This window comes from Haliotis rufescens, unplaced genomic scaffold (genome assembly GCF_023055435.1).
Source record: "Haliotis rufescens isolate VD_foot unplaced genomic scaffold, xgHalRufe1.0.p SCAF_6, whole genome shotgun sequence".
NCBI classification, from domain to species: domain Eukaryota; kingdom Metazoa; phylum Mollusca; class Gastropoda; order Lepetellida; family Haliotidae; genus Haliotis; species Haliotis rufescens.
Genome location: NW_025964334.1, coordinates 34822773 through 34850533, shown reverse-complemented (window position 1 = coordinate 34850533; position 27761 = coordinate 34822773). Strand labels below are relative to the sequence as shown.

Sequence of the window (27761 nt, the reverse complement as noted above, 5' to 3'; positions counted from 1 at the left end):
CCACTTCCATGTAGAGTCATGTCCGCACCCCAACTGTTGTGAAGTGACCAGCCACTTCCATGTAGAGTCATGTCCGCAGCCCCAACTGTTGTGAAGCGACCAGCCACTTCCATGTAGAGTCATGACCCCAGCCCAAACTGTTGTGAAGCGACCAGCCACTTCCATGTAGAGTCATGTCCCCAGCCCCAACTGTTGTGAAGTGACCAGCCACTTCCAGGTACAGTCATGCCCCCAGCCCCAACTGTTGTGAAGCGACCAGCCACTTCCAGGTACAGTCATGCCCCCAGCCCCAACTGTTGTGAAGTGACCAGCCACTTCCATGTAGAGTCATGTCCCCAGCCCCAACTGTTGTGAAGCGACCAGCCACTTCCATGTAGAGTCATGCCCCCAGCCCAAACTGTTGTGAAGCGACCAGCCACTTCCATGTAGAGTCATGTCCCCAGCCCCAACTGTTGTGAAGTGACCAGCCACTTCCATGTAGAGTCATGTCCCCAGCCCCAACTGTTGTGAAGCGACCAGCCACTTCCATGTAGAGTCATGCCCCCAGCCCCAACTGTTGTGAAGCGACCAGCCACGCCCATGTAGAGTCATGTCCCCAGCCCCAACTGTTGTGAAGCGACCAGCCACTTCCATGTAGAGTCATGTCCCCAGCCCCAACTGTTGTGAAGCGACCAGCCACTTCCATGTAGAGTCATGACCCCAGCCCCAACTGTTGTGAAGTGACCAGCCACTTCCATGTAGAGTCATGTCCCCAGCCCCAACTGTTGTGAAGCGACCCGCCACTTCCATGTAGAGTCATGTCCGCACCCCAACTGTTGTGAAGTGACCAGCCACTTTCATGTAGAGTCATGTCCGCAGCCCCAACTGTTGTGAAGCGACCAGCAACATCCAGGTACAGTCATGTCCGCAGCCCCAACTGTTGTGAAGTGACCAGCCACTCCCAGGTAGAGTCATGTCCGCAGCCCCAACTGTTGTGAAGCGACCAGCCACTTCCATGTAGAGTCATGTCCCCAGCCCCAACTGTTGTGAAGTGACCAGCCACTCCCAGGTAGAATCATGTCCCCAGCCCCAACTGTTGTGCAGAAATGGTATACAATGAATCGTTGCCAAAACATCAAATGTAACGACAAAGATGTGCCAAGTATAACTACACAACAGAGTGGGGAATGAGGCAAATGGGTGCCAGCCACACCCAGAGTGTAAGAAACAATTATCATTGTACACGTGCAACCATCCTTCGTGAGACTGGCAGGACACGGGACAGAGAAAGATCAGCCAGACCACCCGTGACGACGCCACGGGAAGACCGGTACTTTGCGCACTTTACAACGAGTTCTTAAACGCCACGGAAACGGCAATAAAAGCGTAAGACCGCCGCATTAGTCGACGCACTGTGCTTCGATAGCTCCATGTCGCAGGCAGTTAAGCCTATCGCCCCTTCCGTGGCATGACTTTGACCCATGGACATCAACGTCGAAGACGGCATTTGGCAAGGACATTACAGCGCTGGCAGATATACGACTGGCAGAGAAAGCAGATTCGTCTTATTGCATAGTGATGGTCGCACTCGGGTATTATCGCAGGGTGGGGTGGGGAGGTGGGAAGGTGGGGGAGGAGGCGATAGGCGTCAGGCTGCATTCAGGAAGTGTATCCATATGGTGTCATTCGGGTAATGGTTCAGAGGATGTATTGTGGCATCCAACGGACAGTACTTGTCATCATCCGTGGCAATCTCAACGGCCAGATCGACAGGGATGACTTTCATCAACCCGTTCCTTTGCCAACAGCAACAGGGAGCTCTCTTACAGCACGACAACGCTCGGCCAGACACTGCAGGGGTCGTCCAGGATGTCTTGACCGCGCATGTCGCCGTTCTTCCATGGCCAGTTCGCTCTCCAGACCCCACTGGACAGTTGTGGATCGTCCGATCAGGAGGCGTCCTCATCCACCACAGCTGGAAGCTGCACTGAGGGACGATTGGCAACGGGTTCCCAATGGCGTCATCAGTCGCTGACGAGTCTGGGCGTGCATCGGTGCTCGTGGTGGTCATATTCGCTGTTGAGAATGCCTGGTGTCCCTGAACCAACTCAAACTGGTCATGACAATACCTGCTTCACTCTGCTCCTTATTGTGTACTGTGAAATTGCGACCTCCATGTTCCTTGAGACGTCATGTGCGCGTCGCCTGTTGTGAGATACCCATTGATATTATGCAAATAATATCGCCATTGATACCCGTATCAAATACATCACCATCGAATAACCATTTCCTGTTTGTTCGCTACCATTAAACATGGATGTGTACTTATTTTTGCCTGGTGATTTTGGTGTAGACGAGCCGTCAGTGAAATGCAAGTGTTTCGGGGACCGCGATTATCCTTATCATCATCATCGTCGTCGTCGTCGTCGTCGTCGTCGTAATCATCATCGTCGTCGTAATCATCATTATCAGCAGCAGCTTCAGAAGCAGCATTGTAATCATCTTATTATCATCGTTATCACCATCATCGGCAGTAGCATTGTAATCATCGTTATCATTCGCTCCTTGTAACACGTGGTACTATTGTTTTGAAGCCTGTTTGTGGTGGCCCCACCCAAACGCCGTTAATTGTTCACAACACGTGGAACATCTCACGTTTCCTACACGCCAGCTTTATCAACTGTGGAGTTTCAAATGCTGTTTTAAGAAGGTGTAGCAGCTACCGGTCAACTGTACAAACACGCCACGCCCAGATCAGCGATCTCGAAAACAGCTTCCGAGCAAATACCTGCATTGCCAGTGGCTGATTCATCGAGGACCTGTTTGTCTCCGTTACCATGGGATAGTCTTCACACGTGGATAAATGGCATGATTGTATTGTCCCTGTAGCGCTGTCTGAAAACAGGTAGACTTGTTTCCACAACTACTTCAGCTGTCTACTTCCTGGTTGGTTGTCACTCAAACACACAAAAGGAATGCTCATTCGGCGTATCATTTGAAGAAAACACGGCTTCTCGATGACAACGCACCTTTCTATGTTGAGGAAACCTGTCTTGAAAATCAAATCAAGGAGTTGCGTCCCGTAGCAGTGCCACGATCCGCAGATCGCGGTTTCGAATCCCAATTGTGATCAACCCTGGTTTGTCACGACTATACAAGCCCCGTGGCTTCCTCACAGTGCTCCACAATAACCTGATCAACCATTCTATAACAAATAACACCCAAAGCGGGCCCTAAACCGCAAATCCCCACACAGTGTATTTGAATAAACAAATATTTTCATCTTGCAATAATAAAATATATATGATTAAGTGGTTAATATCATAGGTAAGTAGCATTTCTGGTGTATGTGGATTTTTGATATTGTGAAGAAATTAGAATTAAAACAATTTAAAAAATTTAAACAATTTTTAAATTTATTTTTTTAAATCACCTGCTCTTTAGGATAATGCAATATCACTTTTACTAAGTGACTAACATTAACATGAGATTATTTTTTCTCAGAAACACGATACCTTTCCTAGAATAGTAAACTTAACACCGCCATATCAGATCCAAAGTACGAACAATATAATCTTAGTATTGTATAGTGTATACAAGTCTATGGAGGTTTACCTATGCCGCCTTTGATTGGTCACTGAGACAAGGAAGTTGGCACATGTTTTGAATGCAGGCGGGTCTTGTCGTCTGCAGCAGGCAATGTTTACTGGTTATAGGCGTCGGAGAATATTTCCAGGTATGTTAAGTTATTAGTTGATACTAAACTAAAATTTATTTATGAGGCAGTTTATGGTGCAGATTTGTTATAATCTGCAAAGCATGCAGTTTGCAATTGGTAAACGCGCTAAAAGTAAATACAACATTTTTTATCCAAATCTCTAGTAAACAATTTCAAACTGTAACCGCAATAGAAAAGCAAGAAAAAAAAAATAAATCTCTTATTTTAACCGGCCATGCCTTAGGGGTCAGAAATATAATAGGATGACCTTAAGAAAGATTCAATAGTTTCATCATTTATCGGCCTTTGTGTGGTTGATAGATGTTTTTGCTTGAAATATGACATAATATAAATGAGATAGACAATCATTTATAGCAATGTAGGTAAATGAATACAAAATGAAATAGACTAAGAACTTCACCTTTCTGTTTGAGATGCACACGTAAAAAACAAGCACATACGTTTGAATACGTATCCTTGAGGAGGGTGCATAAAAGGCAAACATAACGATACGTATGCTATACGTCATCTACTTCTACAGGACACGTCCGTTTTGGTTTCCGGCTATTACCCAAGCAAGGGTTGTTGAGTTGGGTGGTTATTTAGGCTATGAACATTATGTGGTCTGAGATTGGAGGGTGTTATTGGCTATTTGATGCCCTGAAATATACGTGGAACCGACGTAATTCATAAATGGCGCCAGTCTTGAATATTACTACGTCATGATGCGATGGATGACGTAATATTCATCGAAATAAATAAAAGCGACAAAACCCTTCACCTTGTTTGATCAAGGTTACAACATTCAAGGCCTCAGTAAGGCTTTTATAGTAGACATGTGGAGGACATTTCCAAATTTGTCGCATCAGTGACAAAAACGATGTCCGAAGCAAATCCCTATTTTGACTTGTACCGTACGTTCCCGTTATTTTTTCAGATGAAAAATTGACTTGCCTTTGCATGTGTTTGTCACGGGTGCCACTGGTTTGCAGGATACGCTCACCTTTTCATGAACACCTGGATGCATTACTATTTGATAGTGATTCATAAACACATGCTCATGATATAGTCTGAATCGTACAATCGACTCGGCTTTATGCAGAGATTTCTATTGGATATGGAAAGGATTTTGTCGCTTTTTTTACCCATAAGAAATCCTTGCCAAAAGCAGAGTCCACTGTACGATTACGGCCATAGCCTAAGCATCTGCCTAAGAATCAATATCAAATAGTAATTATACCAGTTGTTCGCGAAAATGTGAGCGTATCCTGCCCGACAAGACAACATAGCATCACAGAATACATAGGGAAATCAACTAAATAGATTCATTAAACGCAATGAATAGGGGATGCGGTGGTTTAGTTTTTATGCGGAGTGTAACTGCTTTCAAATTTGGGATGTGTTTCTGGTTAAGAAATGTATTCATATACAGTGAAGTGTCCTGAAATTACAAGTCTCCGAAACCCATTTAACACATTGTCACCACTCGCCTCTTTTCGTAACCTGCAAGCTATTCGGCTTGTCCCTGAATAGCACGAGTTGGTCACGAATGCCATTTAACAATGTGTTTCAGCCAATCAATTTGACGGACATACTCTCGATCGTTCTGCAGTTAAGAGATTGCACCAGCAAAATTTGCTGTGATTTGTTTGACTACGTTGCTGTCACATTAAACTGATGAACTACAACAAAGTGAAACTTTCCGTTAAATGCCCGTCATGTATTTGCATATTTTCATGCGTTATCTAAATGACAAAAATCATTACGAAGAGCACGAATAATAATGAACGTCATGATCAAAAGTTGTTCGATCAGGGTTGTAAGATGGGGTTTAACGTCGCGTCCAAGATTATTGCACTTATATAGCGACGTGCATGTACGTGTGTATGTTTGTGTGGCTGCTTCTACTAGTCCGGACTGATGCCGATTTATAGTGCTAGCACACTGAGATACCATGTCGCAGTTTAACATAAATACCCCACTCAGACACAGTATACTGACTCCGAGCCGACCAGTCCTTGTTTCAGCCCCTTAATGCCGAGCGCCAGATTGGGTAACATCAAGTACCATCTTTTAACGTATTTTGGTATGGCGCGGTCGGGGATCGAACCCCGGACCTTCCGCTCTCCGGGCGGACGCTCTACCACTAGACCACGAAGGCGGTCGATCAGGGTTGCGGCATTTAAGGCGTTTTTGATACTTCCAGAGGGCTCACTGGTAGACATGTGGAGGACATTTCCAAAATTTACCCAAATGATGTCCAATGACATTCACTTTTCTTTTTTACCATATGTTCCCGTGTTTGCTCAGGTGGACACTTGCCTTGCCTTTGCATGTGTTTGTATATCGAACTAACTAAGGAAATACAGTCCATATGAAACTCGCTTTTTGTGTAAACGCTCACACATGTGATAGTTAGTGAGTTGGGTTTAACGCCGCTTTTAACAGTATTCCAGTTATATCGCGGCGTGCCAGCTTAATGTGGGAGGAAGCCCGAAGTGATGCAGGTTTCAGACGTTTACCACTTCGGTGAAACCCACGAGCACGGGTCTGGTGCTGACAAACCTAAAAACATAACTTGGGCGAACCGGGATTCGAACCCACAATCATAGGTTTCTGGCGTGCCCAAGGGACGCAACTCTGCACAGCGAATCACGGCGCCTTAGACGACTGGGCCACCCGTGACCCCTCACACATGTGATAATTTCTCCAGTAGTCAGCAGCTCCGTGGGGTTTGTTTTTTTCAATGGAACGGGTGGTCATGCTCGGGGACTTGGTTGATTGTGTGTCAATGCACATTATAGCAGTCACTGGTTTGTCTGGTCCAGACTCGATTATTTACAGGCCGCCATACTATAGTTGCATACATATCTTGCCGAGTTTAGTGTTACACAATAAACAAACAGTTACGTAATCAGTAATGACAGAGCATGGTTGTAATAATCTTAATCTAAGAGTAAATTAATGAGTTAGTGAGTAAGTTGGGTTTTACACCTCTTTGAACAGACGTATTCCAGTTGTATGTCGGCGTGTCAGCCTGATGTGGGAGGAAAGCCCGAAGTGATGCAGGTCTCAGACGTTTACCACTTTGGGGAAACCCACGAGCACGGGCATGGCGCTGACAAACCTAGAAACATAATTGGGACGAACCGGGACTCGAACTCACTACCATAGGTTTCTGGCATGTCCAAGGGACGCAACTCTGCACAGCGCATTGCGGTGCCTTACAGTCCGTATCCCCGTAAATTAATTTCTTCAATATTGAAAGTATGTAAGGAAAAGTGCATTTCTCTTACACCTCTACGGTAATAATAACGAGTAAGTGAGTTGGTAGGGTTTAAACGCCGTCTTGAACAGTATTCCAGTTATAACACGGCGTGTCAGCTTAATTTTGGAGGAAAGCCGAAGTGATGCAGGTCTCAGACGTTTACAGTCCGTATCCCCGTAAATTAATTTCTTCAATATTGAAAGTATGTAAGGAAAAGTGCATTTCTCTTACACCTCTACGGTAATAATAACGAGTAAGTGAGTTGGTAGGGTTTAAACGCCGTCTTGAACAGTATACCAGTTTGACACGGCGTGTCAGCTTAATGTGGGAGGAAAGCCCGAAGTGATGCAGGTCTCAGACGGTAAAACCCATGAGCACAGGTATGGTGACACATCTAAAGTTGGGATCGAATAATAATATAAAGGTATGTGAACATAGGGGAAAAGTCACTACCGTCATATATACATAAAGCGACAAACTCTTTCCATATGCAATAGACATCTCTGCATAAAGCAGAGTCGATATATATCATACTTTATCATAGGCATGTGTTTATGAATCACTATCAAACTGTGGTGATACCACGTGTTCGCGAAAAGGTGAGCGTATCCTGCCCCAACGGTGGCACCCGTCACAAACACGTCTCACGTCTCAGACCACGGGGTTGTAGAGTAGCATTGTGAATAAAGCGTTCGCTCTTCCCACAGAAGGACGGGGTATGATTCCCCACTTGATGTACAATGTTTAAAGGCCATTTCCGTGCTATTGCTGGAATATTGCTTTAGGTAGCGTAAAATAATACTCACTCACGTCATAACTGCTCATCATCACTCGGGGCGGCCGGATAGCCTAGTGGTTAAAGCGTCCCGGGTTCGATTTCCCACATGGGTACAATGTGTGAAGCCCATTTCTGGTGTCTCCCGCCGTGATATTGCTGGAATATTGCTAAAAGCTGTGGTAAAACCATATTCACTCACTCACTCATCATCACTCTGTCAGAACGGCGCTCAGAAGAAAATAATACGCCCCCGACGTACAGTCGACCAGAGAGAATTGGGTGGTCAGGTTCGGAGTCTTGGCTGACAACGTGTCCTCCGATGATGGGTATCCTCCGATGATGGCCCCCGTGAATATTCCTGCCTGCGGCGTTACACAATATTCACACAATCTTAGAGGATGGAATACGGGACACCTTCCCTGTAAAAATGAGTTCAGGTCCTAAACACAAACCTAAGCGCGTTCTTTGTCCCATTTGCCTGCGTGGTCTAGTGGTACAGCGTCCGCCTGGGAAGCGGAAGGTCCAGGGTTCGATCCCTGGCCGCGTCATACCAAAAGACGCTAAAAGATGGTACTTGTTGTTACCATGTCTGGCGCTTGGCATTAATGGGTTAAAACAAGGACTGGTCGACTCGGAGTCAGTAAACTGTGTCTGAGTGGGGTATTCATGTTAAACTGCGGCATGGTATCTTAGTGTCAAGCGCATGTTGGTCTAGAGTTAAACACGACGTTCTGGTATCAATCACAGAGCCTTGAATCAATAATGGCGTTGTCTGGTGTTGGACCGCCTCCGTGAACTAGTGGTAGAGCGTCCGCCCGGACAGCGGAAGGTCATGGGTTCGATCTCCGCTCGCATCATACCAAAAGACGTTAAAAGATGGTTGTGGGCTAGCACTATAAATCGGCATCACTCCGTATAGTACAAGTTCAAATTCTAAACAATTTTAAATAATTATTCTAAATATGTTTAGATTATGGGGATGTTGTGTTTAGGTGGTGTTTAGGCTGTGAGACGATATCTCATTTCATGTGTTTAGACCCTAAACGTGTTTAGAGAGAACACACCAAATATGTATTCCGTCAAGGATTTAAACACATTCCCAAACATGTTTATATCTAAACATGTCTTGTATGTGTTTACATAATAAGCACGTTTTTACAGTGTATGGATTCCTCAAAAGAACATATTGGCGATGATTGAATACATTAATAAGATTTTGTATTCTGTCTAGACTGGACGCAACTGTCAGACTGCACAACCTACCACCCACCTACATTATTGTATATTAAAAACCTACCTTCGATTGGTCAGAGGTTATGTAGTAAGTCAGCAGCTAAGTATCACCTCTATAGCACATCTGTAGCAACTATGTAGCACCTCTATAGCACATCTGTAGCAACTATGTATCACCTCTATAGCACATCTGTAGCAACTATGTAGCACCTCTATAGCACATCTGTAGCAACTATGTAGCACCTCTATAGCACATCTGTAGCAACTATGTAGCACCTCTATAGCACATCTGTAGCAACTGTGTAGTAACTCTGCAGCAGCTGTGAAGCACCTATGTCTAAAGTAACTACGTTGCACAGCTGTAGGAACTATGTAGCAACTCTGGAGAAGCTCTGTAGCAATTATGTAGTAACTCCGTTGGCAACTTTGTAGCAAATCTAATGCAACTGTAGAAATGTAGAAACCCTATATCATTTTTGTAGCAACTCTTTAGCAATTATGTATCACTCTGTAGTAACTCTATAGCAACTTTTTTAGCAACTCTATAGAAAATATGTAGCAACTGTGTAGGAGCTCTGTAGCAACTATGTAGCACTCTATAGCAGCTGTGTAGGAGCTCTGTAGCAACTGTGTAGTACTCTATAGCAGCTATGTAGGAGCTCTGTAGCAACTATGTAGCACTCTATAGCAGCTATGTAGGAGCTCTGTAGCAACTATGTAGCACTCTATAGCAGCTATGTAGGAGCTCTGTAGCAACTATGTAGCACTCTATAGCAGCTATGTAGGAGCTCTGTAGCAACTGTGTAGCACTCTATAGCAGCTATGTAGGAGCTCTGTAGCAACTGTGTAGCACTCTATAGCAGCTATGTAGGAGTTCTGTAGCAACTATGTAGCACTCTATAGCAGCTATGTAGGAGCTCTGTAGCAACTATGTAGCACTCTATAGCAGCTATGTAGGAGCTCTGTAGCAACTGTGTAGCACTCTATAGCAGCTATGTAGCAGCTCTGTAGCAACTATGTAGCACTCTATAGCAGCTATGTAGGAGCTCTGTAGCAACTATGTAGCACTCTATAGCAGCTATGTAGGAGCTCTGTAGCAACTATGTAGCACTCTATAGCAGCTATGTAGGAGCTCTGTAGCAACTGTGTAGCTCTCTATAGCAGCTATGTAGGAACTATGTAGCAACTGTGTAGCTCTCTATAGTAAATGTGTAGCACCTCTGCATCAGATCTGTTTAACCTCTGTAGCAGCGATCAGCAGCACTGTAGCGACTTTGTTTGGTGGTCAGAAAGTATGTAGCAAATCTGTAGCAACTATTTTGCAGAGGATTGTGTTGTGTAGCACCTATAAAGAAGGAGTGATAATGGGAAGTTTGTCCTCTCTGAAGTACTCAATAAGAAACCATCTCACTTCACATGGCGTGCAAGCAAACGTGTTTCCTAAAGTTATCCATAAAACGTATAATTACCACATGAACAACTGCGACCAGACGCCATGTCGTTAATGACAATAACAAACAAACTTATTGCTGACGTCATAATGCACTTTGCCACCGCTGTCAAAACAAAAAAGTCTCGTCACTGTATCCCTTTGTCGTTAACTGACGGAACATCCCGCAATCAATCCAGGTCGTAGGGTGTAGTTTCTCTACGCGCTTCCCTATTTCCCCGGCTATTGTTTTACTCACTCACCTCGACACCTTCTTCCTTAAGGTGGGAACACATCCCTCGGGCTATACCGACACGCATACTGACTTTCTTATTCGTTTAAGAGTGGATGCTTCCATGAATTCTGTGAGTAAATATCGACAGTTTATTTCAATCCGTACCACCCGTTTCCTTCCTTTAATGTGCAGTTTAGCAATTGTCTGCCATTACCGGTGTTTTGATGTTTGTTTTTATGCATGTAGGTAGCAGGTAGGTAAGACGCACGATATATAGATAGTGTTGTGTTTATACTAACCTAGGGCGACATGTTTGCTGGCAAGGTGTGACCCGCCTTTAGATCTTGTAAGCCTAAGGAGTGTTACATGCAGCTGCTGTAATGAAAAATAGCGATTTTATAGGCAGAACAATTAGAAGCGAACCCGCTGTGAAATGTTCATTTTATAATAGCATACGTCATACACTAACGAAGAGATGTTTATTCAGCCATTTTATAGTTGGAATATTGCTGGGAGCGGGTTTAAAGAACAAACAAATATATGTGTTAATGTAACCTGACATAAATATATTCACAAGTTCATCTTTCATCAACTTCATGTTTGTATAAATCGAAAAGCGTTTTTCACAAACAAATCTCTTACATCCGTCAAAAATGATATTTCTCACCTGTCAGGTATGTTTGTAATTAAGTTTGTACAATATAGCAAATTAAACGAAAAACGCCCAGTAATAACAGTGGGTCTATTCTAAAGACGGCATTTGGCCACCTTCGACAGTGTCATATATTCTTTCAGGATGTCCGCTTCTGTGTTCAGAGTATTTAACTTTTTGTAATTACATATGTATTTTTAAAATCAAGATTTTCTAACTGTCTTATTTAAATTAGAAAGCGGTTACTGTGCATTCACTAGATACACGTTTTAACTACGCCATTTTAACGCTTAACTATGGAGAAATATAAAACGAAATCATTCACCGTAGCAACAGTTTCACTTTAAAGTATGATTTAGTATCTAGCCTTTGACATATGTTAACCACATATTAATTCAACGTTCTTAAGAAAATCATCCGAAATTCACTTTTTGTTGACATTTTTGAAAATTTGACATTCAGTTAATTCTTTCTTACATCGTTCTATATTGGTTACAGATTAACTTATAAATCTATTATTATTTAAAGGATTATCGATACATGTCAGATCACGTTGACTCGTGAACACAGATAACCTAAGTTACGGCTCTCTATTCGAAACTAGGATTTAAATAAAAACGAAATAAAGATATGCATTGTGTAAGTACAAATGAACAATGCTTAACCGAAAAAACACCACCTCTAACCAGAGCCTATGTATGCGTAAATTGTCTGTGGTGTAACATTGTCAAATAAATCATTTAATATCTTCAAAATGCTTGTGAAACAAAACCTTTCTGAAAAATATTTATAGGTGTTCCGAGTATTTCGTAAGCCTCCGAATGAATTTCTGACTTCCATGCCTTCGCCAACAATACCCCTCAAACACCCCCACACCAACACACACACACACACACACACACACACACACACACACACACACACACACCTCCCTCCGAAGAAAGAAAGGGATTATAATACACTTCGAGCAAAACAATAATCCCGCTTTCCCCTAAATGATATATATATATAGAGAGAGAGGGAGACATGTTATTTTTATATACAACTCTTTTGTCGTAAGAGGAAATCTTAAAGATTTACGTCATTGTAGCATTGTCATGGTTCCTAATCCCCAAGCTGACTTTAATTATCTACTTTCATATTTTCCGCAGGTTTTTTTTCATATCACCATCAAAACAGTTAATCCTCAGATAATATGTTCAGTTACCTGTGGTTGGGACTGTTTTAGGAATACATTCCAGGAAATACACGTATAGTAAACAAACAGTCAGAAACAAGGCCGGCATGTGGAATTATCTTCATGCATTTAACACCACCAAGGAAATCATAAAACCAGTTACATCAATAAAACGGTTGACGAAACTTAGGAAGGAACTACTTTCATATAACGGTTTATAGGTTTCTGTTACAAATTGAGAACAAAAGTATGTAGACTTGTCTCTATAAAAAAAAACACATTAGGGTTCGGATTGTGGTATGGAGTATTTTTAGATGGATGCCTGGTATTATCGAAAAGTATTTTCTTTTGTCACTGTTTTAAAACAAATAGACTACCGGCAGGAACTGATATAATTTTTTCCATCGATGATTAAAAATACATAGTGCTAAGAATGTACTTCTTTTTTCTTAAAGTAGATCAAATATATTTGTTTTTTACCGGGTTCAGTTACTTATTACTACTTATTATTATCATTTATTTATTATTAATTTAAAATTTATCTATATTTAAAATGTTGCAGTGTCAGTTCATTAAATACTGACATCAAAAATAGACATTTGTGACAGTAAAGATGTTTAATTCTGTAGCACATCCTGGCTATTTGATGGTTTTCACATAAAAATCAATATAATTATCTATCATAAAAATCAATATAAATACTTTAATAATCTTACCAACAAGTGCCACCACCCCGACGATGTTTCTAGGTTTGTCAGCACCATACCCGTGCTCGTGGACTTCACCAAATTGGGCCTTCGGGCTTTCTTCACAACTGGAATACTGTTCAATGTGGTCTTTAACCCACTCACTCACCCGGATAGGTTCCAAACAGTTTTGCACACAGATATTCGGACAAGTTTATCAATTTAAACTTTAAAATTTATTTAATTAAAAAATGTGTTTTCAAAAAATAGAAAATCGGCAGTTACAATATTCGTGCAAGCGGGAATATTATGACCTCGATAAACCAGACAACATTAATCCGGACACCCCGCTTTCCGGATCTCGAGACTTCTGGACAATTAGTGTGTGACCGTTTGTGTTTACTTATACCACGTTACCGCACTTCTTCAATCAGGATTCTTATTAATCCGAATGATTTCACTCGGAACAGTAGCGTCCGGGTTAATGGGGTTTCATTTCCTAAGCTTGTAATTTATTCCTTTTTTTATAAGCTTTGTGATGCAATTGTGTTTGAGTATAAAGTGTCTAGAATTGACATCAGCACTATATCTGCTGTTACCTGCAGTGACCCGTGAAGATCCGGGTTAGAATAGGTCTTCGGCAACCCATGCTTGCAAAAAAGGCGATTATGCTTGTCGTAATTATAAGGGGCGCCTAACGGGATCGGGTGATCAGGCTCGCTGACTTGGTTGATGCATGTCATCGCAAACCAATTGCGTGGATGATGTCAATCACTGGATTGTCTGGTCCAGATTCGATTATTTACAGACCGCCGTCATGTAGCTGAAATATTGCTGAGTGTGGCGTTAAACAACAAAAAACAAACGAACGTTACTTGCAGGACCTTCACATACCGGGAACACCGTACAAAACATATTCCATCTGTAAAAAGTTAAAGAGTTATTTCATGTCCATTCATGTTTTCGCGGAAATTGGTTTTGGAAGTGAGGTACACTCGATGCGGCACATGTTGTTTATACCGTGAGCCCTGCACATGCATAATAAACACACCTTTAAGTGTTGATCACCACAAGCATGGATCATCTCCCTCGCACTGTTTTCTTCATAACCGTCTTTCCCCAAGAACACTGCCAGTGTTTGCCTTATGCGTTCAGATGACAACACGTACTAGCACGTCAACCCTATCGGTTAAATACCAGGTGGCGTAGCCTCGCGGTTAAAGCGTTCACCCGTCATAACGAAGGCCCGGGTTCGATTCCATAACTGGACTTGAGCGCTCGAGATTATTGTAATGGTTAAATACCAAGTGGCGTAGCCTAGTGGTTAAAGCGTTCACCCGTCATGCCGAAGGCCCGGGTTCGATTCAATTACAGGACTTGAGCGCTCGAGATTATTGTAATGGTTAAATACCAAGTGGCGTAGCCTAGTGGTTAAAGCGTTCACCCGTCATGCCGAAGGCCCGGGTTCGATTCCATTACAGGACTTGAGCGCTCAAGATTGTTGTAATGGTTAAATACCAGGTGGCGTAGCCTCGTGGTAAAAGCGTTCGCTCGTCATGCCGAAACCCCGGGTTCGATTCCATTGCAGGACTTGAGCGCTCAAGATTATTGTAATGTCCACATGGTCCTGTGTACAGAGCACAGATCACAAATTAGGTGAGGTTAAGCAACGTTGGTCGCGGAGAGTCCTTGGATGGGTGACCGTGATGATAGTTTTGCAGCTTGACTCCTGAGAGTACTATGGCTGCACATGTAGCACATTAGGCAAGTGGCTTTGTTCGTAATATGCCATTGTTCACCCAGCAGTTAATGGGTACCCGGTGGGATGAGGTTGTAATGTGACTGTTCACTTTCTGGCGCCTCACTGGCAGGTTGGGTTTTACACTTCCCAGGGAGCTGAGAATGAAAATCGAGTGCACACTGATCCATTCACCGGGGTTATAATAATGTAGCGCCTTGAGCCTTCCTTTAGTGAATGGAATTTGGCGCATTATATATGCACTTATTATTAGTGTTATTATTATTGTGATGTGCGCGCGCGCGCGCGTGCGTGTGTGTGTGTCTGTGTCTGTGTGTGTGCATGTGTGTGTGTGGCTGCATGTACTAATCCGGACTAACTCGGGTTTATAGTGCGAGATACCATGGGTGGCTCTGTCGTCTGAACCGCTGCAATTCGCTGTGCAGAGTTACGCCCCTTAAGTGTGTCAGAATCCTGTGAATCCTAGATTCGCCCTTATTATGATTCTGGTTTTGTACATTATATCCTGCTATAGGTGACTGTGCAGTATATCCTGCTATAAGTGAATGTACAGTATATCCTACTACAGGTGACTGTACAGTATATCCTGCTATAGGTGACTGTACAGTATATCCTGCTATAGGTGACTGTACAGTATATCCTGCTATAGTTGATGTACAGTATATCCTGCTATAGGTGACTGTACAGTATACCCCGCTAAGAATGACTGTACAGTATATCCTGCTATAGTTGAATGTACAGTATATCCTGCTATAGTTGATGTACAGTATATCCTGCTATAGTTGATCTACAGTATATCCTGCTATACTTGATGTACAGTATATCCTGCTATAGTTGATGTACAGTATATCCTGCTATAGTTGATGTACAGTATATCCTGCTATAGTTGATGTACAGTATATCCTGCTATAGGTGACTGTGCAGTATATCCTGCTATAGGTGACTGTACAGTATATCCTGCTATAGGTGACTGTACAGTATATCCTGCTATAGGTGACTGTACAGTATATCCTGCTATAGGTGACTGTACAGTATATCCTGCTATAGTTTAATGTACAGTATATCCTGCTATAGTTGATGTACAGTATATCCTGCTATAGTTGAATGTACAGTATATCCTGCTATAGTTGAATGTACAGTATATTCTACTATAGTTGAATGTACAGTATATCCTGCTATAGGTGACTGTACAGTATATCCTGCTATAGCTGATGTACAGTATATCCTGCTATAGTTGAATGTACAGTATATCCTGCTATAGTTGAATGTACAGTACATGCTGCTATAGGTGACTGTACAGTATATCCTGCCAAAGTTGAATATACAGTATATCCTGTTGTAGTTGACTGTACAGTATATCCTGCCATAGTTGAATGTACAGTATATCCTGCTATAGTTGAATGTACAGTATATCCTGCTATAAGTGAATGTACAGTATGTCCTGCTAAAGTTGATGTACAGTATATCCTGCTATAGGTGACTGTACAGTATATCCTGCTATAGCTGATGTACAGTATATCCTGCTATAGTTGAATGTACAGTATATCCTGCTATAGTTGAATGTACAGTACATGCTGCTATAGGTGACTGTACAGTATACCCTGCCAAAGTTGAATATACAGTATATCCTGTTGTAGTTGACTGTACAGTATATCCTGCCATAGTTGAATGTACAGTATATGCTACTATAGTTGAATGTACAGAATATGCTGCTATGGTTGAATGTACAGTGTATCCTGCCATAGTTGAATGTACAGTATATCCTGCTATAGTTGAATGTACAGTATATCCTGCTATAGTTGAATGTACAGTATATCCTGCTATAAGTGAATGTACAGTATATCCTGCTAAAGTTGATGTACAGTATATCCTGCTATAGGTGACGTAACAGTATATCCTGCTATAGGTGACTGTACAGTATATCCTGCTATAGTTGAATGTACAGTGTATCCTGCTATAGTTGTATGTACAGTATATCCTGCTATAGTTGATGTACAGTATATCCTGCTATAGTTGACTGCACAGTATATCCTGCTATAGTTGATGTACAGTATATCCTGATATAGTTGACTGTACAGTATATCCTGATATAGTTGAATGTACAGTATATCCTGCTATAGTTGAATGTACAGTTTATCCTGCCATAGTTGAATGTACAGTGTATCCTGCTATAGTTGTATGTACAGTTTATCCTGCCATAGTTGAATGTACAGTTTATCCTGCTATAGTTGAATGTACAGTTTATCCTGCCAAAGTTGAATGTACAGTATATCCTGCCATAGTTGAATGTACAGTTTATCCTGCGATAGTTGAATGTACAGTTTATCCTGCTATAATTCAATGTACAGTTTATCCTGCCATAGTTGAATGTACAGTTTATCCTGCTATAGTTGAATGTACAGTATATCCTGCTTTAGTTGAATGTACAGTATATCCTGCTATAGTTGAATGTACAGTATATCCTGCTATAGTTGAATGTAAGGTATATCCTGCTATAGTTGACTGTACAGTATATCCTGCTATAGTTGAATGTACAGTTTATCCTGCCAAAATTGAATGTACAGTATATCCTGCTATAGTTGAATGTACAGTATATCCTGCTATAGTTGACTGTACAGTATATCCTTCTATAGTTGAATGTAAGGTATATCCTGCTATAGTTGACTGTACAGTATATCCTGCCAAAATTGAATGTACAGTATATCCTGCCTTAGTTGACGGTACAGTATATTCTTCTTCTATAGGTGACTGTACAGTATATCCTGCTATAGGTGACTGTACAGTATATCCTGCTATAGTTGATGTACAGTATATCCTGCTATAGTTGATGTACAGTATATCCTGCTATAGTTGACGTACAGTATATCCTGCTATAGTTGAATACAGTATATCCTGCTATAGGTGACTGTACAGTAATTCCTGCTATAGGTGACTGTACAGTATATCCTGCTATAGGTGACTGTACAGTATATCCTGCTATAGGTGACTGTACAGTATATCCTGCTATAGGTGACTGTACAGTATATCCTGCCATAGTTGACTGTACAGTATATGCTGCCAAAGTTGACTGTACAGTATATCCTGCCATAGTTGAATGTACAGTATATCATGCAAAGGTTGAATGTACAGTATATCATGCCCTAGTTGACTGTACAGTATATCCTGCTATAGTTGAATATACAGTAAATCCTGCTATAGGTGACTGTACAGAATATCCTGCTATAGGTGACTGTACAGTACATGCTGCCATAGTTGACTGTACAGTATATCATGCCATAGTTGATGCTGGGGTATATCTTACAGTATTCAGCTATGCAGTGTATATCCTGTTGTTGTTTGCTACTCAGTATATCCTGTTAACCCTGTAACAGTGGGCATCGCTGTATGTCACCTGTCAGAGCAGGCAATAAGGGCTCCTTAAGACGCTAGAAACAATGATTCTAGACATCCGGGTGATTGTGACGTGGGGGGGAGGGGGGGGGGGGGGGGGGGCAATGTTGAACAGGGTGTCTATGTATGCCTATATACAGAGGCTCTTTGATACATCTAAGGCCCACGCTGTTTGTATGTCTATTGTTCATAGGTTGGATTCTGTGTCTATACTGCACCTGTCATGTCTGACATACACATACGGCGGTACTTTATTTCTCGATGTCATTTAAATGGTAGAAGTAATCTAATGACGGATCTCCGACAAACACACAGCCAACTGCATTCTGGAATAATTCCCGATAATTAACAGTTGAACAATTAACAAACAGACAATTATCAGTCGAACAATTAACACGGCCAAGAATCAGTTGAACAATTAACACGGACAATTTTCAGTCGAACAATTTACACACGGACATAGGGAGGTATGACGAGGACAATTAGCATCGTTTTGCTCTTGTTGTTTTATTCTTGTTGTATTAGGGGTACCGTTGGTATATGGGGGTATTGTTGGTATATAGTGGTACTGTTGGTTTCAGGGGTATTGTTGGTATATGGGGTTACTGTTGGTATATAGTGGTACTGTTGGTATCAGGGGTATTGTTGGTATATGGGGGTATTGTTGGTATAAGGGGGTACTGTTGGTATATAGTGGTACTGTTGGTATCAGGGGTATTGTTGGTATATGGGGGTATTGTTGGTATAAGGGGGTAATGTTGGTATATAGTGGTACTGTTGGTTTCAGGGGTATTGTTGGTATATGGGGTTACTGTTGGTATATAGTGGTACTGTTGATATCAGGGGTATTGTTGGTATATGGGGGTACTGTTGGTATAAGGAGGTACTGTTGGTATAAGGGGTACTGTTGGTAACAGGGGTACTGTTGGTATAACGGGGTACTGTTGGTATAACGGTGTACTGTTGGTATAAGGGGGTACTGTTGGTATAACGGGGTACTGTTGGTATAAGGGGGTGCTGTAGGTATAAGGAGGTACTGTTGGTATATAGGGTATTGTTGCTATACAAGGGGGTACTGTTGGTATAAGGAGGTTCTGTTGGTATAAGGGGGCACTCTTGTTATAAAAGGTACTGTTGGTATACAAAGGGGTACTATTGGTACATGGGGCACTTTTGATTTATAGAGCTTCAATACTAAACAATCCGTTCTCGGGTTCATCATCGTGCGTAACTGTATTACCGTCAGTGGTGTAGCTTTGGAATAGATGCCGTACCCAATCCCCTAAATACCCTACCTGACACACCTTCATTTTCTCTTCTCTTCACACCTCTAAACAACCGTCCCCACCGCAGGTGACATGACAGTAGAAGCTAGCCCAGTCACAAGGCTTCAAATCCTTCTTCAGAAGACGAATCTGCTCCCAGAGAGCTTCAAATGATAGTAGTAATACATAAGCTATTTATATGTCCCATGTAAGCATGACGCTATATTTCTCAAAGTAATGGTATATAAGGACCTATTTTGGCCCATTATCGAAGCATGTGACAATGCATATTGTCGTTAACACTTTAAAATGACTTACTTTCGGGCGGTATTTCCGGTTGGGTACAAATCTGTTCAACTTATGACCCTTTCAGGAAAGAGAATTTTCGGGGAATGGGGTTGTAAAAATAGATTATATTCATTCATGCTCCCTGATTCACACACACACACACACACACACATTGCATAGTAGGTGTTCTTCTGCGAAGGTCTGGTGGGTAGATTTATACAGGTAAGACAATTTGAACTTCCACCAACTTACCTGGATGTTTTCTTGTACTTTCATGTATCGATTTCGCTAATTGTAAGCGACCGAGCATTTAATATGTTTTTGTGGGACTGGGGGTTGGGGGTTGGGGGTTGGGGGATCTGTTGGTGGTTAAGATTTTATTCAGAAACTGAATATGTTTTCTGTCACTGCTTCAAAACGTTTTTCACACCTTTTTCTAGTAACACATCTTTTTTTCAGTGCATACAGCATGCCCGTGTCTTTGTGTAAAACTTGATGCAAAGTATTTTCTTCTGGTATGTTCTATAAGAAATGAAACTTTTCAAAATAATTCCAGGCCTTCCACCCCAACCCCTACTACAATAACCACCACCAGCACCTCCACCACCACATCCGCATCCACCACCACATCTGCATCCACCACCACATCCGCATCCACCAGCACATCCACCACCACATCCCACTCATCCCAAACAACACACCTAAGCACATGTTTATAAAATGGTGCGTTCCCAATTCAACGCGAACTGTCCTTCATTATATCAAGGTGTGTGTGTGTGTGTGTGTGTGTGTGTGTGCGTGCGTGCGTGCGTGCGTGTGCGTGTGCGTGTGTGTGTGTGTGTGCGTTTGTGCGTGTGTGTGTGTACGCTCGCGTGTCTGTCTGTCTGTCTCTGTGTGCATGTACGACGGGATACAATTCATTTTTAACGGACTTTGCAAGCTTGAAGCCACTCCTTCTTTATAATTAAACCACGTCAGAAACAGTTCATACAATGATAGGACTTGCTTAAGAAGTTCTAGAAATTATTCCTTAACTGCATATGTCTGACCTAACGGGTTCGGGTGGTCAGGCTCGCTGACTCGGTTGAGGCATGTCATCGATCCCAATTGTGTGGATAGATGCTCATGATATCAATCACTGGATTGTCTGGTCTGGACTCGATTATTTACAGACCGCCGTCATATAGCTGGAATATTGCTGAGTGCGGCGTTAAACAACAAACAAACAAAAATCATATGTCTGACGAATTAGCGAGCTATTAGATTAAGTGCAAGAAAGCTGCATCTTGTATGCACATGCGGAATGTTTCGACCCTCTGTACGTGGCGGCTCTTTTTCCTATTGCTTCAGTTACAATTTCAGGCGAAACCGAAACAAGAATTCACTGGGAATGCACAGTGTTTATTTTGGTCTCGCTTGTGTAATCACAAAATAACAGGATGGTCAGTGGTGTTCTATTTTCACCCCTATTGTCATTCCTTGTGGTCTCCTGTTCATGTCAGCAAGAAACAGTAAAGTGGAGTCTACTGCGTTGGCATAAGTGCTAACACTGCAGGGGTGAAATGGGGTTTAATGGCGCGTTCGAGATTATTGCACTTACTTAGCGACGTTCCCACGTGGACTCCTGTCTACCTCAACGAGTAGACCTCGACAGGCGAATGGCCGATTTCTCATAGGCTGCGATTGGACGACATTAAACATAGCATTGATTATTCCTCAGTTTCGAATGAAAACAAAAAACGGTCAACGTTAAGTTCGTTTGTGAAGTGAATTAGTGAGTGAGTGTGATTTTAAGCCGCTTTTGGCAATATTCCAGCAAAATCAAGACGGGGGACATCAGAAATGGTGCTTAACACATGTACCCTTGTGGAGAATCGAACCCGGGTATTTAGCGTGACAAGCGAACGCTTTACCCACTATACTACCCAGGGCCCCTCGTTTGTGAAGTAAACGCGTCTGTTAACATAATTTCATCACCCAAAAAAAAACTTTGGAGGTGTAAACTTGTCTCCATGTCAATTTACATTTGTAATTAATTACGCTACGCATGCGCACCGATAACCGGATACCACATTTCTACCACATTTTCGACCGCCGCCTAAACGCAAAAAAGCGGAGATAGGTGTCCGAACAACAATGAAACAGTTAAGCCCATCCCCGGGGCTCTTTTTCTCGATTGTGGTTTAATGGAGAGCGACATACCCATGTACATGATGAAATCCAGTGTGTTTGCATTGCCTGACAAGACATTGCATTCTTGAAGACAAGGTGTAGTTTGAAGGATAGGAAGCCTGCACACGATCTCTTAGGTCGTCATGCTACGACGTCACGTGGCGTGGGTTTTTTCACAAATTAATGGCAGGAAACATTTATCACAAACAGGCCGTTATTTCCAATTTTCAACTGCGTAGTGTGTCTTTATCAACTCTGATCATCTACCGCCCTGCCTGAACGTGTTTTAACTGATATCGTCATTACAACGCCTTGTTCAAGCTGTGTGGTCGGTATGTGACACAGCACAAACACTTCAGAGTACGGTAGAAAATGAACATTGCAGTATTATAATTAAACATTGCAGCACAGGATTATAATTATTGCAGCATGAGAATATAGGCATTGCAACACAAGAATATCGATATTGCAGCACACGATTATAGGCATTGCAATGCAGGAATATCAATATTGCAGCACATGAATATAGGCATTGCAACACAGGAATATCAATATTGCAGCACATGAATATAGGCATTGCAACACAGGAATATCAATATTGCAGCACATGAATATAGGCATTGCAACACAGGAATATCAATATTGCAGCACATGAATATAGGCATTGCAACACAGGAATATCAATATTGCAGCACATGAATATAGGCATTGCAACACAGGAATATCAATATTGCAGCACATGAATATAGGCATTGCAACACAGGAATATCAATATTGCAGCACATGAATATAGGCATTGCAACACAGGAATATCAATACTGCAGCACATGCATATAGGCATTGCAACACAAGAATATAAATATTGCAGCACATGAATATAGGCATCGCAACACAAGAATATAAATATCGCAGCACATGAATATAGGCATTGCAACACAAGAATATCAATATTGCAGCACACGGATATAGGCATTGCAACGCAGGAATATAAATATTGCAGCACATGAATATAGGCATTGCAACAAAAGAATATAAATATTGCAGTACATAAATATATGTGCTGCAACAAAGGAATATAAACGTTTACAGCATGAGAATATAGACATTGCAACAAGAATATCAATTTAACAGCACACGAATATAGGCATCGCAACGCAATAATGTATAATTTGAAAATAGAATGTAGGCATTGCAACACAATAATGTATAATTTGAAGAATGAGAATGTAGGCATTGCAACACAATAATGTATAATTTGAAGAATGAGAATGTAGGCATTGCAACACAATAATGAATAATTTGAAGAATGAGAATGTAGGCATTGCAACACAATAATGAATAATTTGAAGAATGAGAATGTAAGCATTGCTACACAATTATGTATAATCTGAAGAATGAGAATATAGGCATTGTAACACAATTATGTTTAATTTGAAGAATGAGAATGTAGGCATTGCAACACAATAATGTATAATCTGAAGAATGATAATATAGGCAATGCAACACAATAATGTATAATTTGAAGAATGAGAATGTAGGCATTGCAACACAAGAATGTAGATATTGAAGCATGAGAATATAAGCATTGCCACACAATAATTTGGAGAATGAGAATGTAGGCATTGCTATACAATAATGTATAATCTGAAGAATGAGAATAAAGGCATTGCAACACAATAATGTATAATTTGAAGAATGAGAATGTAGGCATCGCAACACAAGAATGGAGATATTGAAGCATGAGAATATAAACATTGCAACACAAGAATATAAACGTTGTAGAAGGAGAATATAGACCTTGCAACACAAAAATATAAACATAGCAGAAGAAGAATATACACATTGCAAAATGAGATGCATACATTCCGTCAGTATATAGACATTGCAACATGAGATGCATACATTCCGTCAGTATATAGACATTGCAACATGAGATGCATACATTCCGTCAGTATATACACATTGCAACATGAGATGCATACATTCCGTCAGTATATAGACATTGCAGCATGAGTTGCATACATTCCGTCAGTATATAGACATTGCAACATGAGATGCATACATTCCGTCAGTATATAGACATTGCAACATGAGATGCATACATTCCGTCAGTATATACACATTACAACGTGAGATGCATACATTCCGTCAGTATATAGACATTGCAACATGAGATGCGTACATTCCGTCAGTATATAGACATTGCAACATGAGATGCGTACATTCCGTTAGTATATAGACATTGCAACATGAGATGCGTACATTCCGTCAGTATATAGACATTGCAACATGAGATGCGTACATTCCGTCAGTATATAGACATTGCAACATGAGATGCGTACATTCCGTCAGTATATAGACATTGCAACATGAGATGCGTACATTCCGTCACTATATAGACATTGCAACATGAGATGCGTACATTCCGTCAGTATATAGACATTGCAACATGAGATGCATACATTCCGTCAGTATATAGACATTGCAACATGAGATGCGTACATTCCGTCAGTATATAGACATTGCAACATGAGATGCGTACATTCCGTCAGTATATACACATTGCAACATGAGATGCATACATTCCGTCAGTATATACACATTGCAACATGAGATGCATACATTCCGTCAGTATATAGACATTGCAACATGAGATGCATACATTCCGTCAGTATATACACATTGCAACATGAGATGCATACATTCCGTCAGTATATACACATTGCAACATGAGATGCATACATTCCGTCAGTATATACACATTGCAACATGAGATGCATACATTCCGTCAGTATATAGACATTGCAACATGAGATGCATACATTCCGTCAGTATATAGACATTGCAACATGAGATGCATACATTCCGTCAGTATATACACATTGCAACACGGTAATAAAGACATTAAAGCACTGGACTATAGAAGCTGAAACAAGGCGTTGTAAAACATATTCTTTCACAAAGAAAGTTTATCGTCCTGTTGCACAATTGTAGTAGTTTCTATATGTATAATGAGCTATGTACTCTATTATTATCAGTTGATTTCTAGTTCTGTCTTTTGCCAACCAAAGTCCATCCATCCTGTCAAGGGCTCAAAGGTCAACATGAAGTAACAGAGATACTCACACATACCCTGTTGAACACATCAATTACGTCAGCTGACTACGCGCTTCAGGAATGTCCTTCCTTTTAGGAAATAGTTCAACAATTTCATATCGGAAGTAAAGTTGGGTTCCTGTTGCTATGTTCGCAAATTATATAAACACACGGAAGGGGGTTATCAGTGTAATTGCATGTTCTCCCTTCTGTCCATGACGTTCTCTTATGAATAGGAAGACATTAACCTGTCTCCGGTGATTAGGAGGTAGCCATTTCCGTGACACTTCTGTAGGTAGTCGACAAGGTAAGTTAATATATTGATCTATTCAACATTTTGTCCATGTGTTGTGGTACACAAGGTGTCAAATCAGGTGTCTGGTGTCAAACCACGGCGTATTGTGTCAAGGAAGGTGCCTAATGTCAAGCAAGGTGTCTGGTGTCAAGCCTGTCTGATGTCAAGCCCATGTTGGTGTCAGGCACGGTGTCTAGAGTCAAAAACGACGTTCTGGTATCAATCACAGAGCCTTGAAACAAGAATGGCGTATTATGTCAAGCGTTGTCTGGTGTCGGATCGCCTCCGTGAACCAGTGGTAGGCGTCCTCCCGGACAGCGGAAGGTCGGGGTTCTAACTCCGACCGCGTAATGTCATAAGACGTTAAAAGATGGTTATGGGCCAGCACTATAAAATCGGCATTAGTCCGACCAGTACAAGCGGCCACACATGTGCATGCACGTCGCTATATAAGTGCAATAATCTTGGACGCGACGTTAAACACCGTTTCACCCCACCTCACCTTGTCTGGTGTCAGGCACGGTGTCTGCGTGTGAACGTGCACACGTGGTGCGACCTGTGAAGGGGGATCTTCAGCAACCCAGTCTTGTCGTAAGAGGCGACTAACGGGATCGGGTTGTCAGACTCGCTGACTTGGTTGATGCATGTCATCGATCCCAATTGCGTGGATCAGTAGTCATGATATCAATCACTGAGCTGACTCGATTATTTACAGACCGCCGTCATATACCTGGAATATTGCTGAGTGCGGCGTTAAACAACAACCAAACTGCAAATGTGATGTACGTGTGTGTTGAAAACCTGCGCATGTCCTTGTTTCTGAGAATCATAAGTACACTAGCTGATTTTTATATGATTTACAGTAGCCTGACACTGCGTGAGTGTGTGCTGTTGATACATAACAAGCTATGCCCACCACCGTTATATAGCCAACGGGCACTTTCTTCAACGTGAAACCTGTTACTCCACTCGACATGCGCGAATCTCTTTACAAGCAAATCCTGTCATTTTAGTAGTGACAGTACCTATTCTCATCCAGGGTCGTGCGTTCCGCTACGCTGGCCCTGAACAGGCACTAAACGCTTGCACACAGGTGAGCTGAGAGCGGCCCGTCACAAGCCTATTCATTATCAATGAAGTTAACCAGGAAGTTGAAAGATCGCTCTGATTGGCTAGAGGAAACAGTTTCCGGGTACAACAGTACAATTTGTGTCATTGACAATATGAGGATTCAAAATGGGTAAATACAAAATCTTTTATCAATGATTTAACCGTTAAACGTCCACAGAGTGTCCCCACATGCATCAAGGCTATATTCACCATCCGTGTGTTGGTAAATAAGCCGGATTCTACTTTCACTGATTTTTTTTATAAACTCGTTAAATGTTTTTCTCTTTATCTTAATGTATCTTTTTTATTCTGATATAACCGTTAGGAGTTTGAAACCATTGCCATCGATTAACATAAGCTCAGGAAATGTTGTGGGAATATTTATTTATACACATGTGGAAAATGTGTTATCTTGCTGGGGTCCGATTCTCAGAAGTGAGCTCGGATCTTTAGGGGGCTGCGTGACTCGACTTGTTTATATTACCTATAGTTAGTGCACGTTGTCATCACACGAGCGTCGGATTGTCTCAGGTAGCTGGCTTTAGCGTCGCAGTGTCCCGCTATAATGTTGGAGACTAAGGAGACGGTGTTACTTAATCCTGTCGCTGGATGCCCCTTTACACTCCGTCTTCACAAAAGTATGTAAAAGTATTATTTTCTTTAAAAAAAGGAGCAAACCCGCGTTTTTACCTGTGTATTAATATTATCATTTAAATAAGCCATACATTTGATCATCTTATCCTTGATGCAACCATGTTTTTTAATCTTGTTAGTAGCGAAACTAAACTTCCTGAAAACATCGGGGTTTTTTACTTTCACTTTCAAAGAAAGTGGTATTTTTTAAAATATGACTTAGAATATGCATTTCCCAACTGCCTTGACGATGCTTCACACCACCCGAAAGAATATGACCTGTCTTCTGTACGTAATCATTTAAATAACCGTCATATACTTCATCATCATAAGTTCATCATCAATAATGCAGAACATGAAAATGTTCTTAAATCTTGTTGGTAGCGAAACCAAACTTCCGCCGAATAGCGGATACATTTACTTTCACTTTGGAGAAAGAGATATTGTTTTAGATATGATTATGAATGTGTTTGTCAACTGCCTTGACAAGGATACGCACTTCTTGACAGTAAGTTACGGTGGGTACTTGAACGCGAGCATCCTTGTCATTACAATGGTACTGGAGTGGTTTATATCCGCATAGAGACATTCGTCCATC

At 41.6% G+C, this 27761-nt stretch overlaps 1 protein-coding gene across 10 annotated transcripts in view; it reads left to right on the top strand.

The window, feature by feature from the left end:
- Positions 1–27761, top strand: part of LOC124117566 (transcription factor ETV6-like) — a 91947-nt gene that overhangs the window by 20776 nt on the left and 43410 nt on the right. Inside the window, exon 1 of one of the 10 annotated variants that reach the window (XM_046479513.2) lies at positions 3627–3715. The exons of 2 other annotated variants lie outside the window; for them this stretch is intronic. In XM_046479513.2, the coding sequence (XP_046335469.1) occupies positions 3679–3715 (37 nt within the window). In that variant the 5' untranslated portion in view covers positions 3627–3678. Of the gene's footprint in view, positions 1–3626; positions 3716–10750; positions 10771–20054; positions 20080–25410; positions 25433–26532; positions 26661–26949; positions 27169–27761 lie in introns of those variants that run through there. 7 more of the 10 variants (XM_046479522.2, XM_046479520.2, XM_046479521.2 and 4 more) reach the window with 7 other exon arrangements.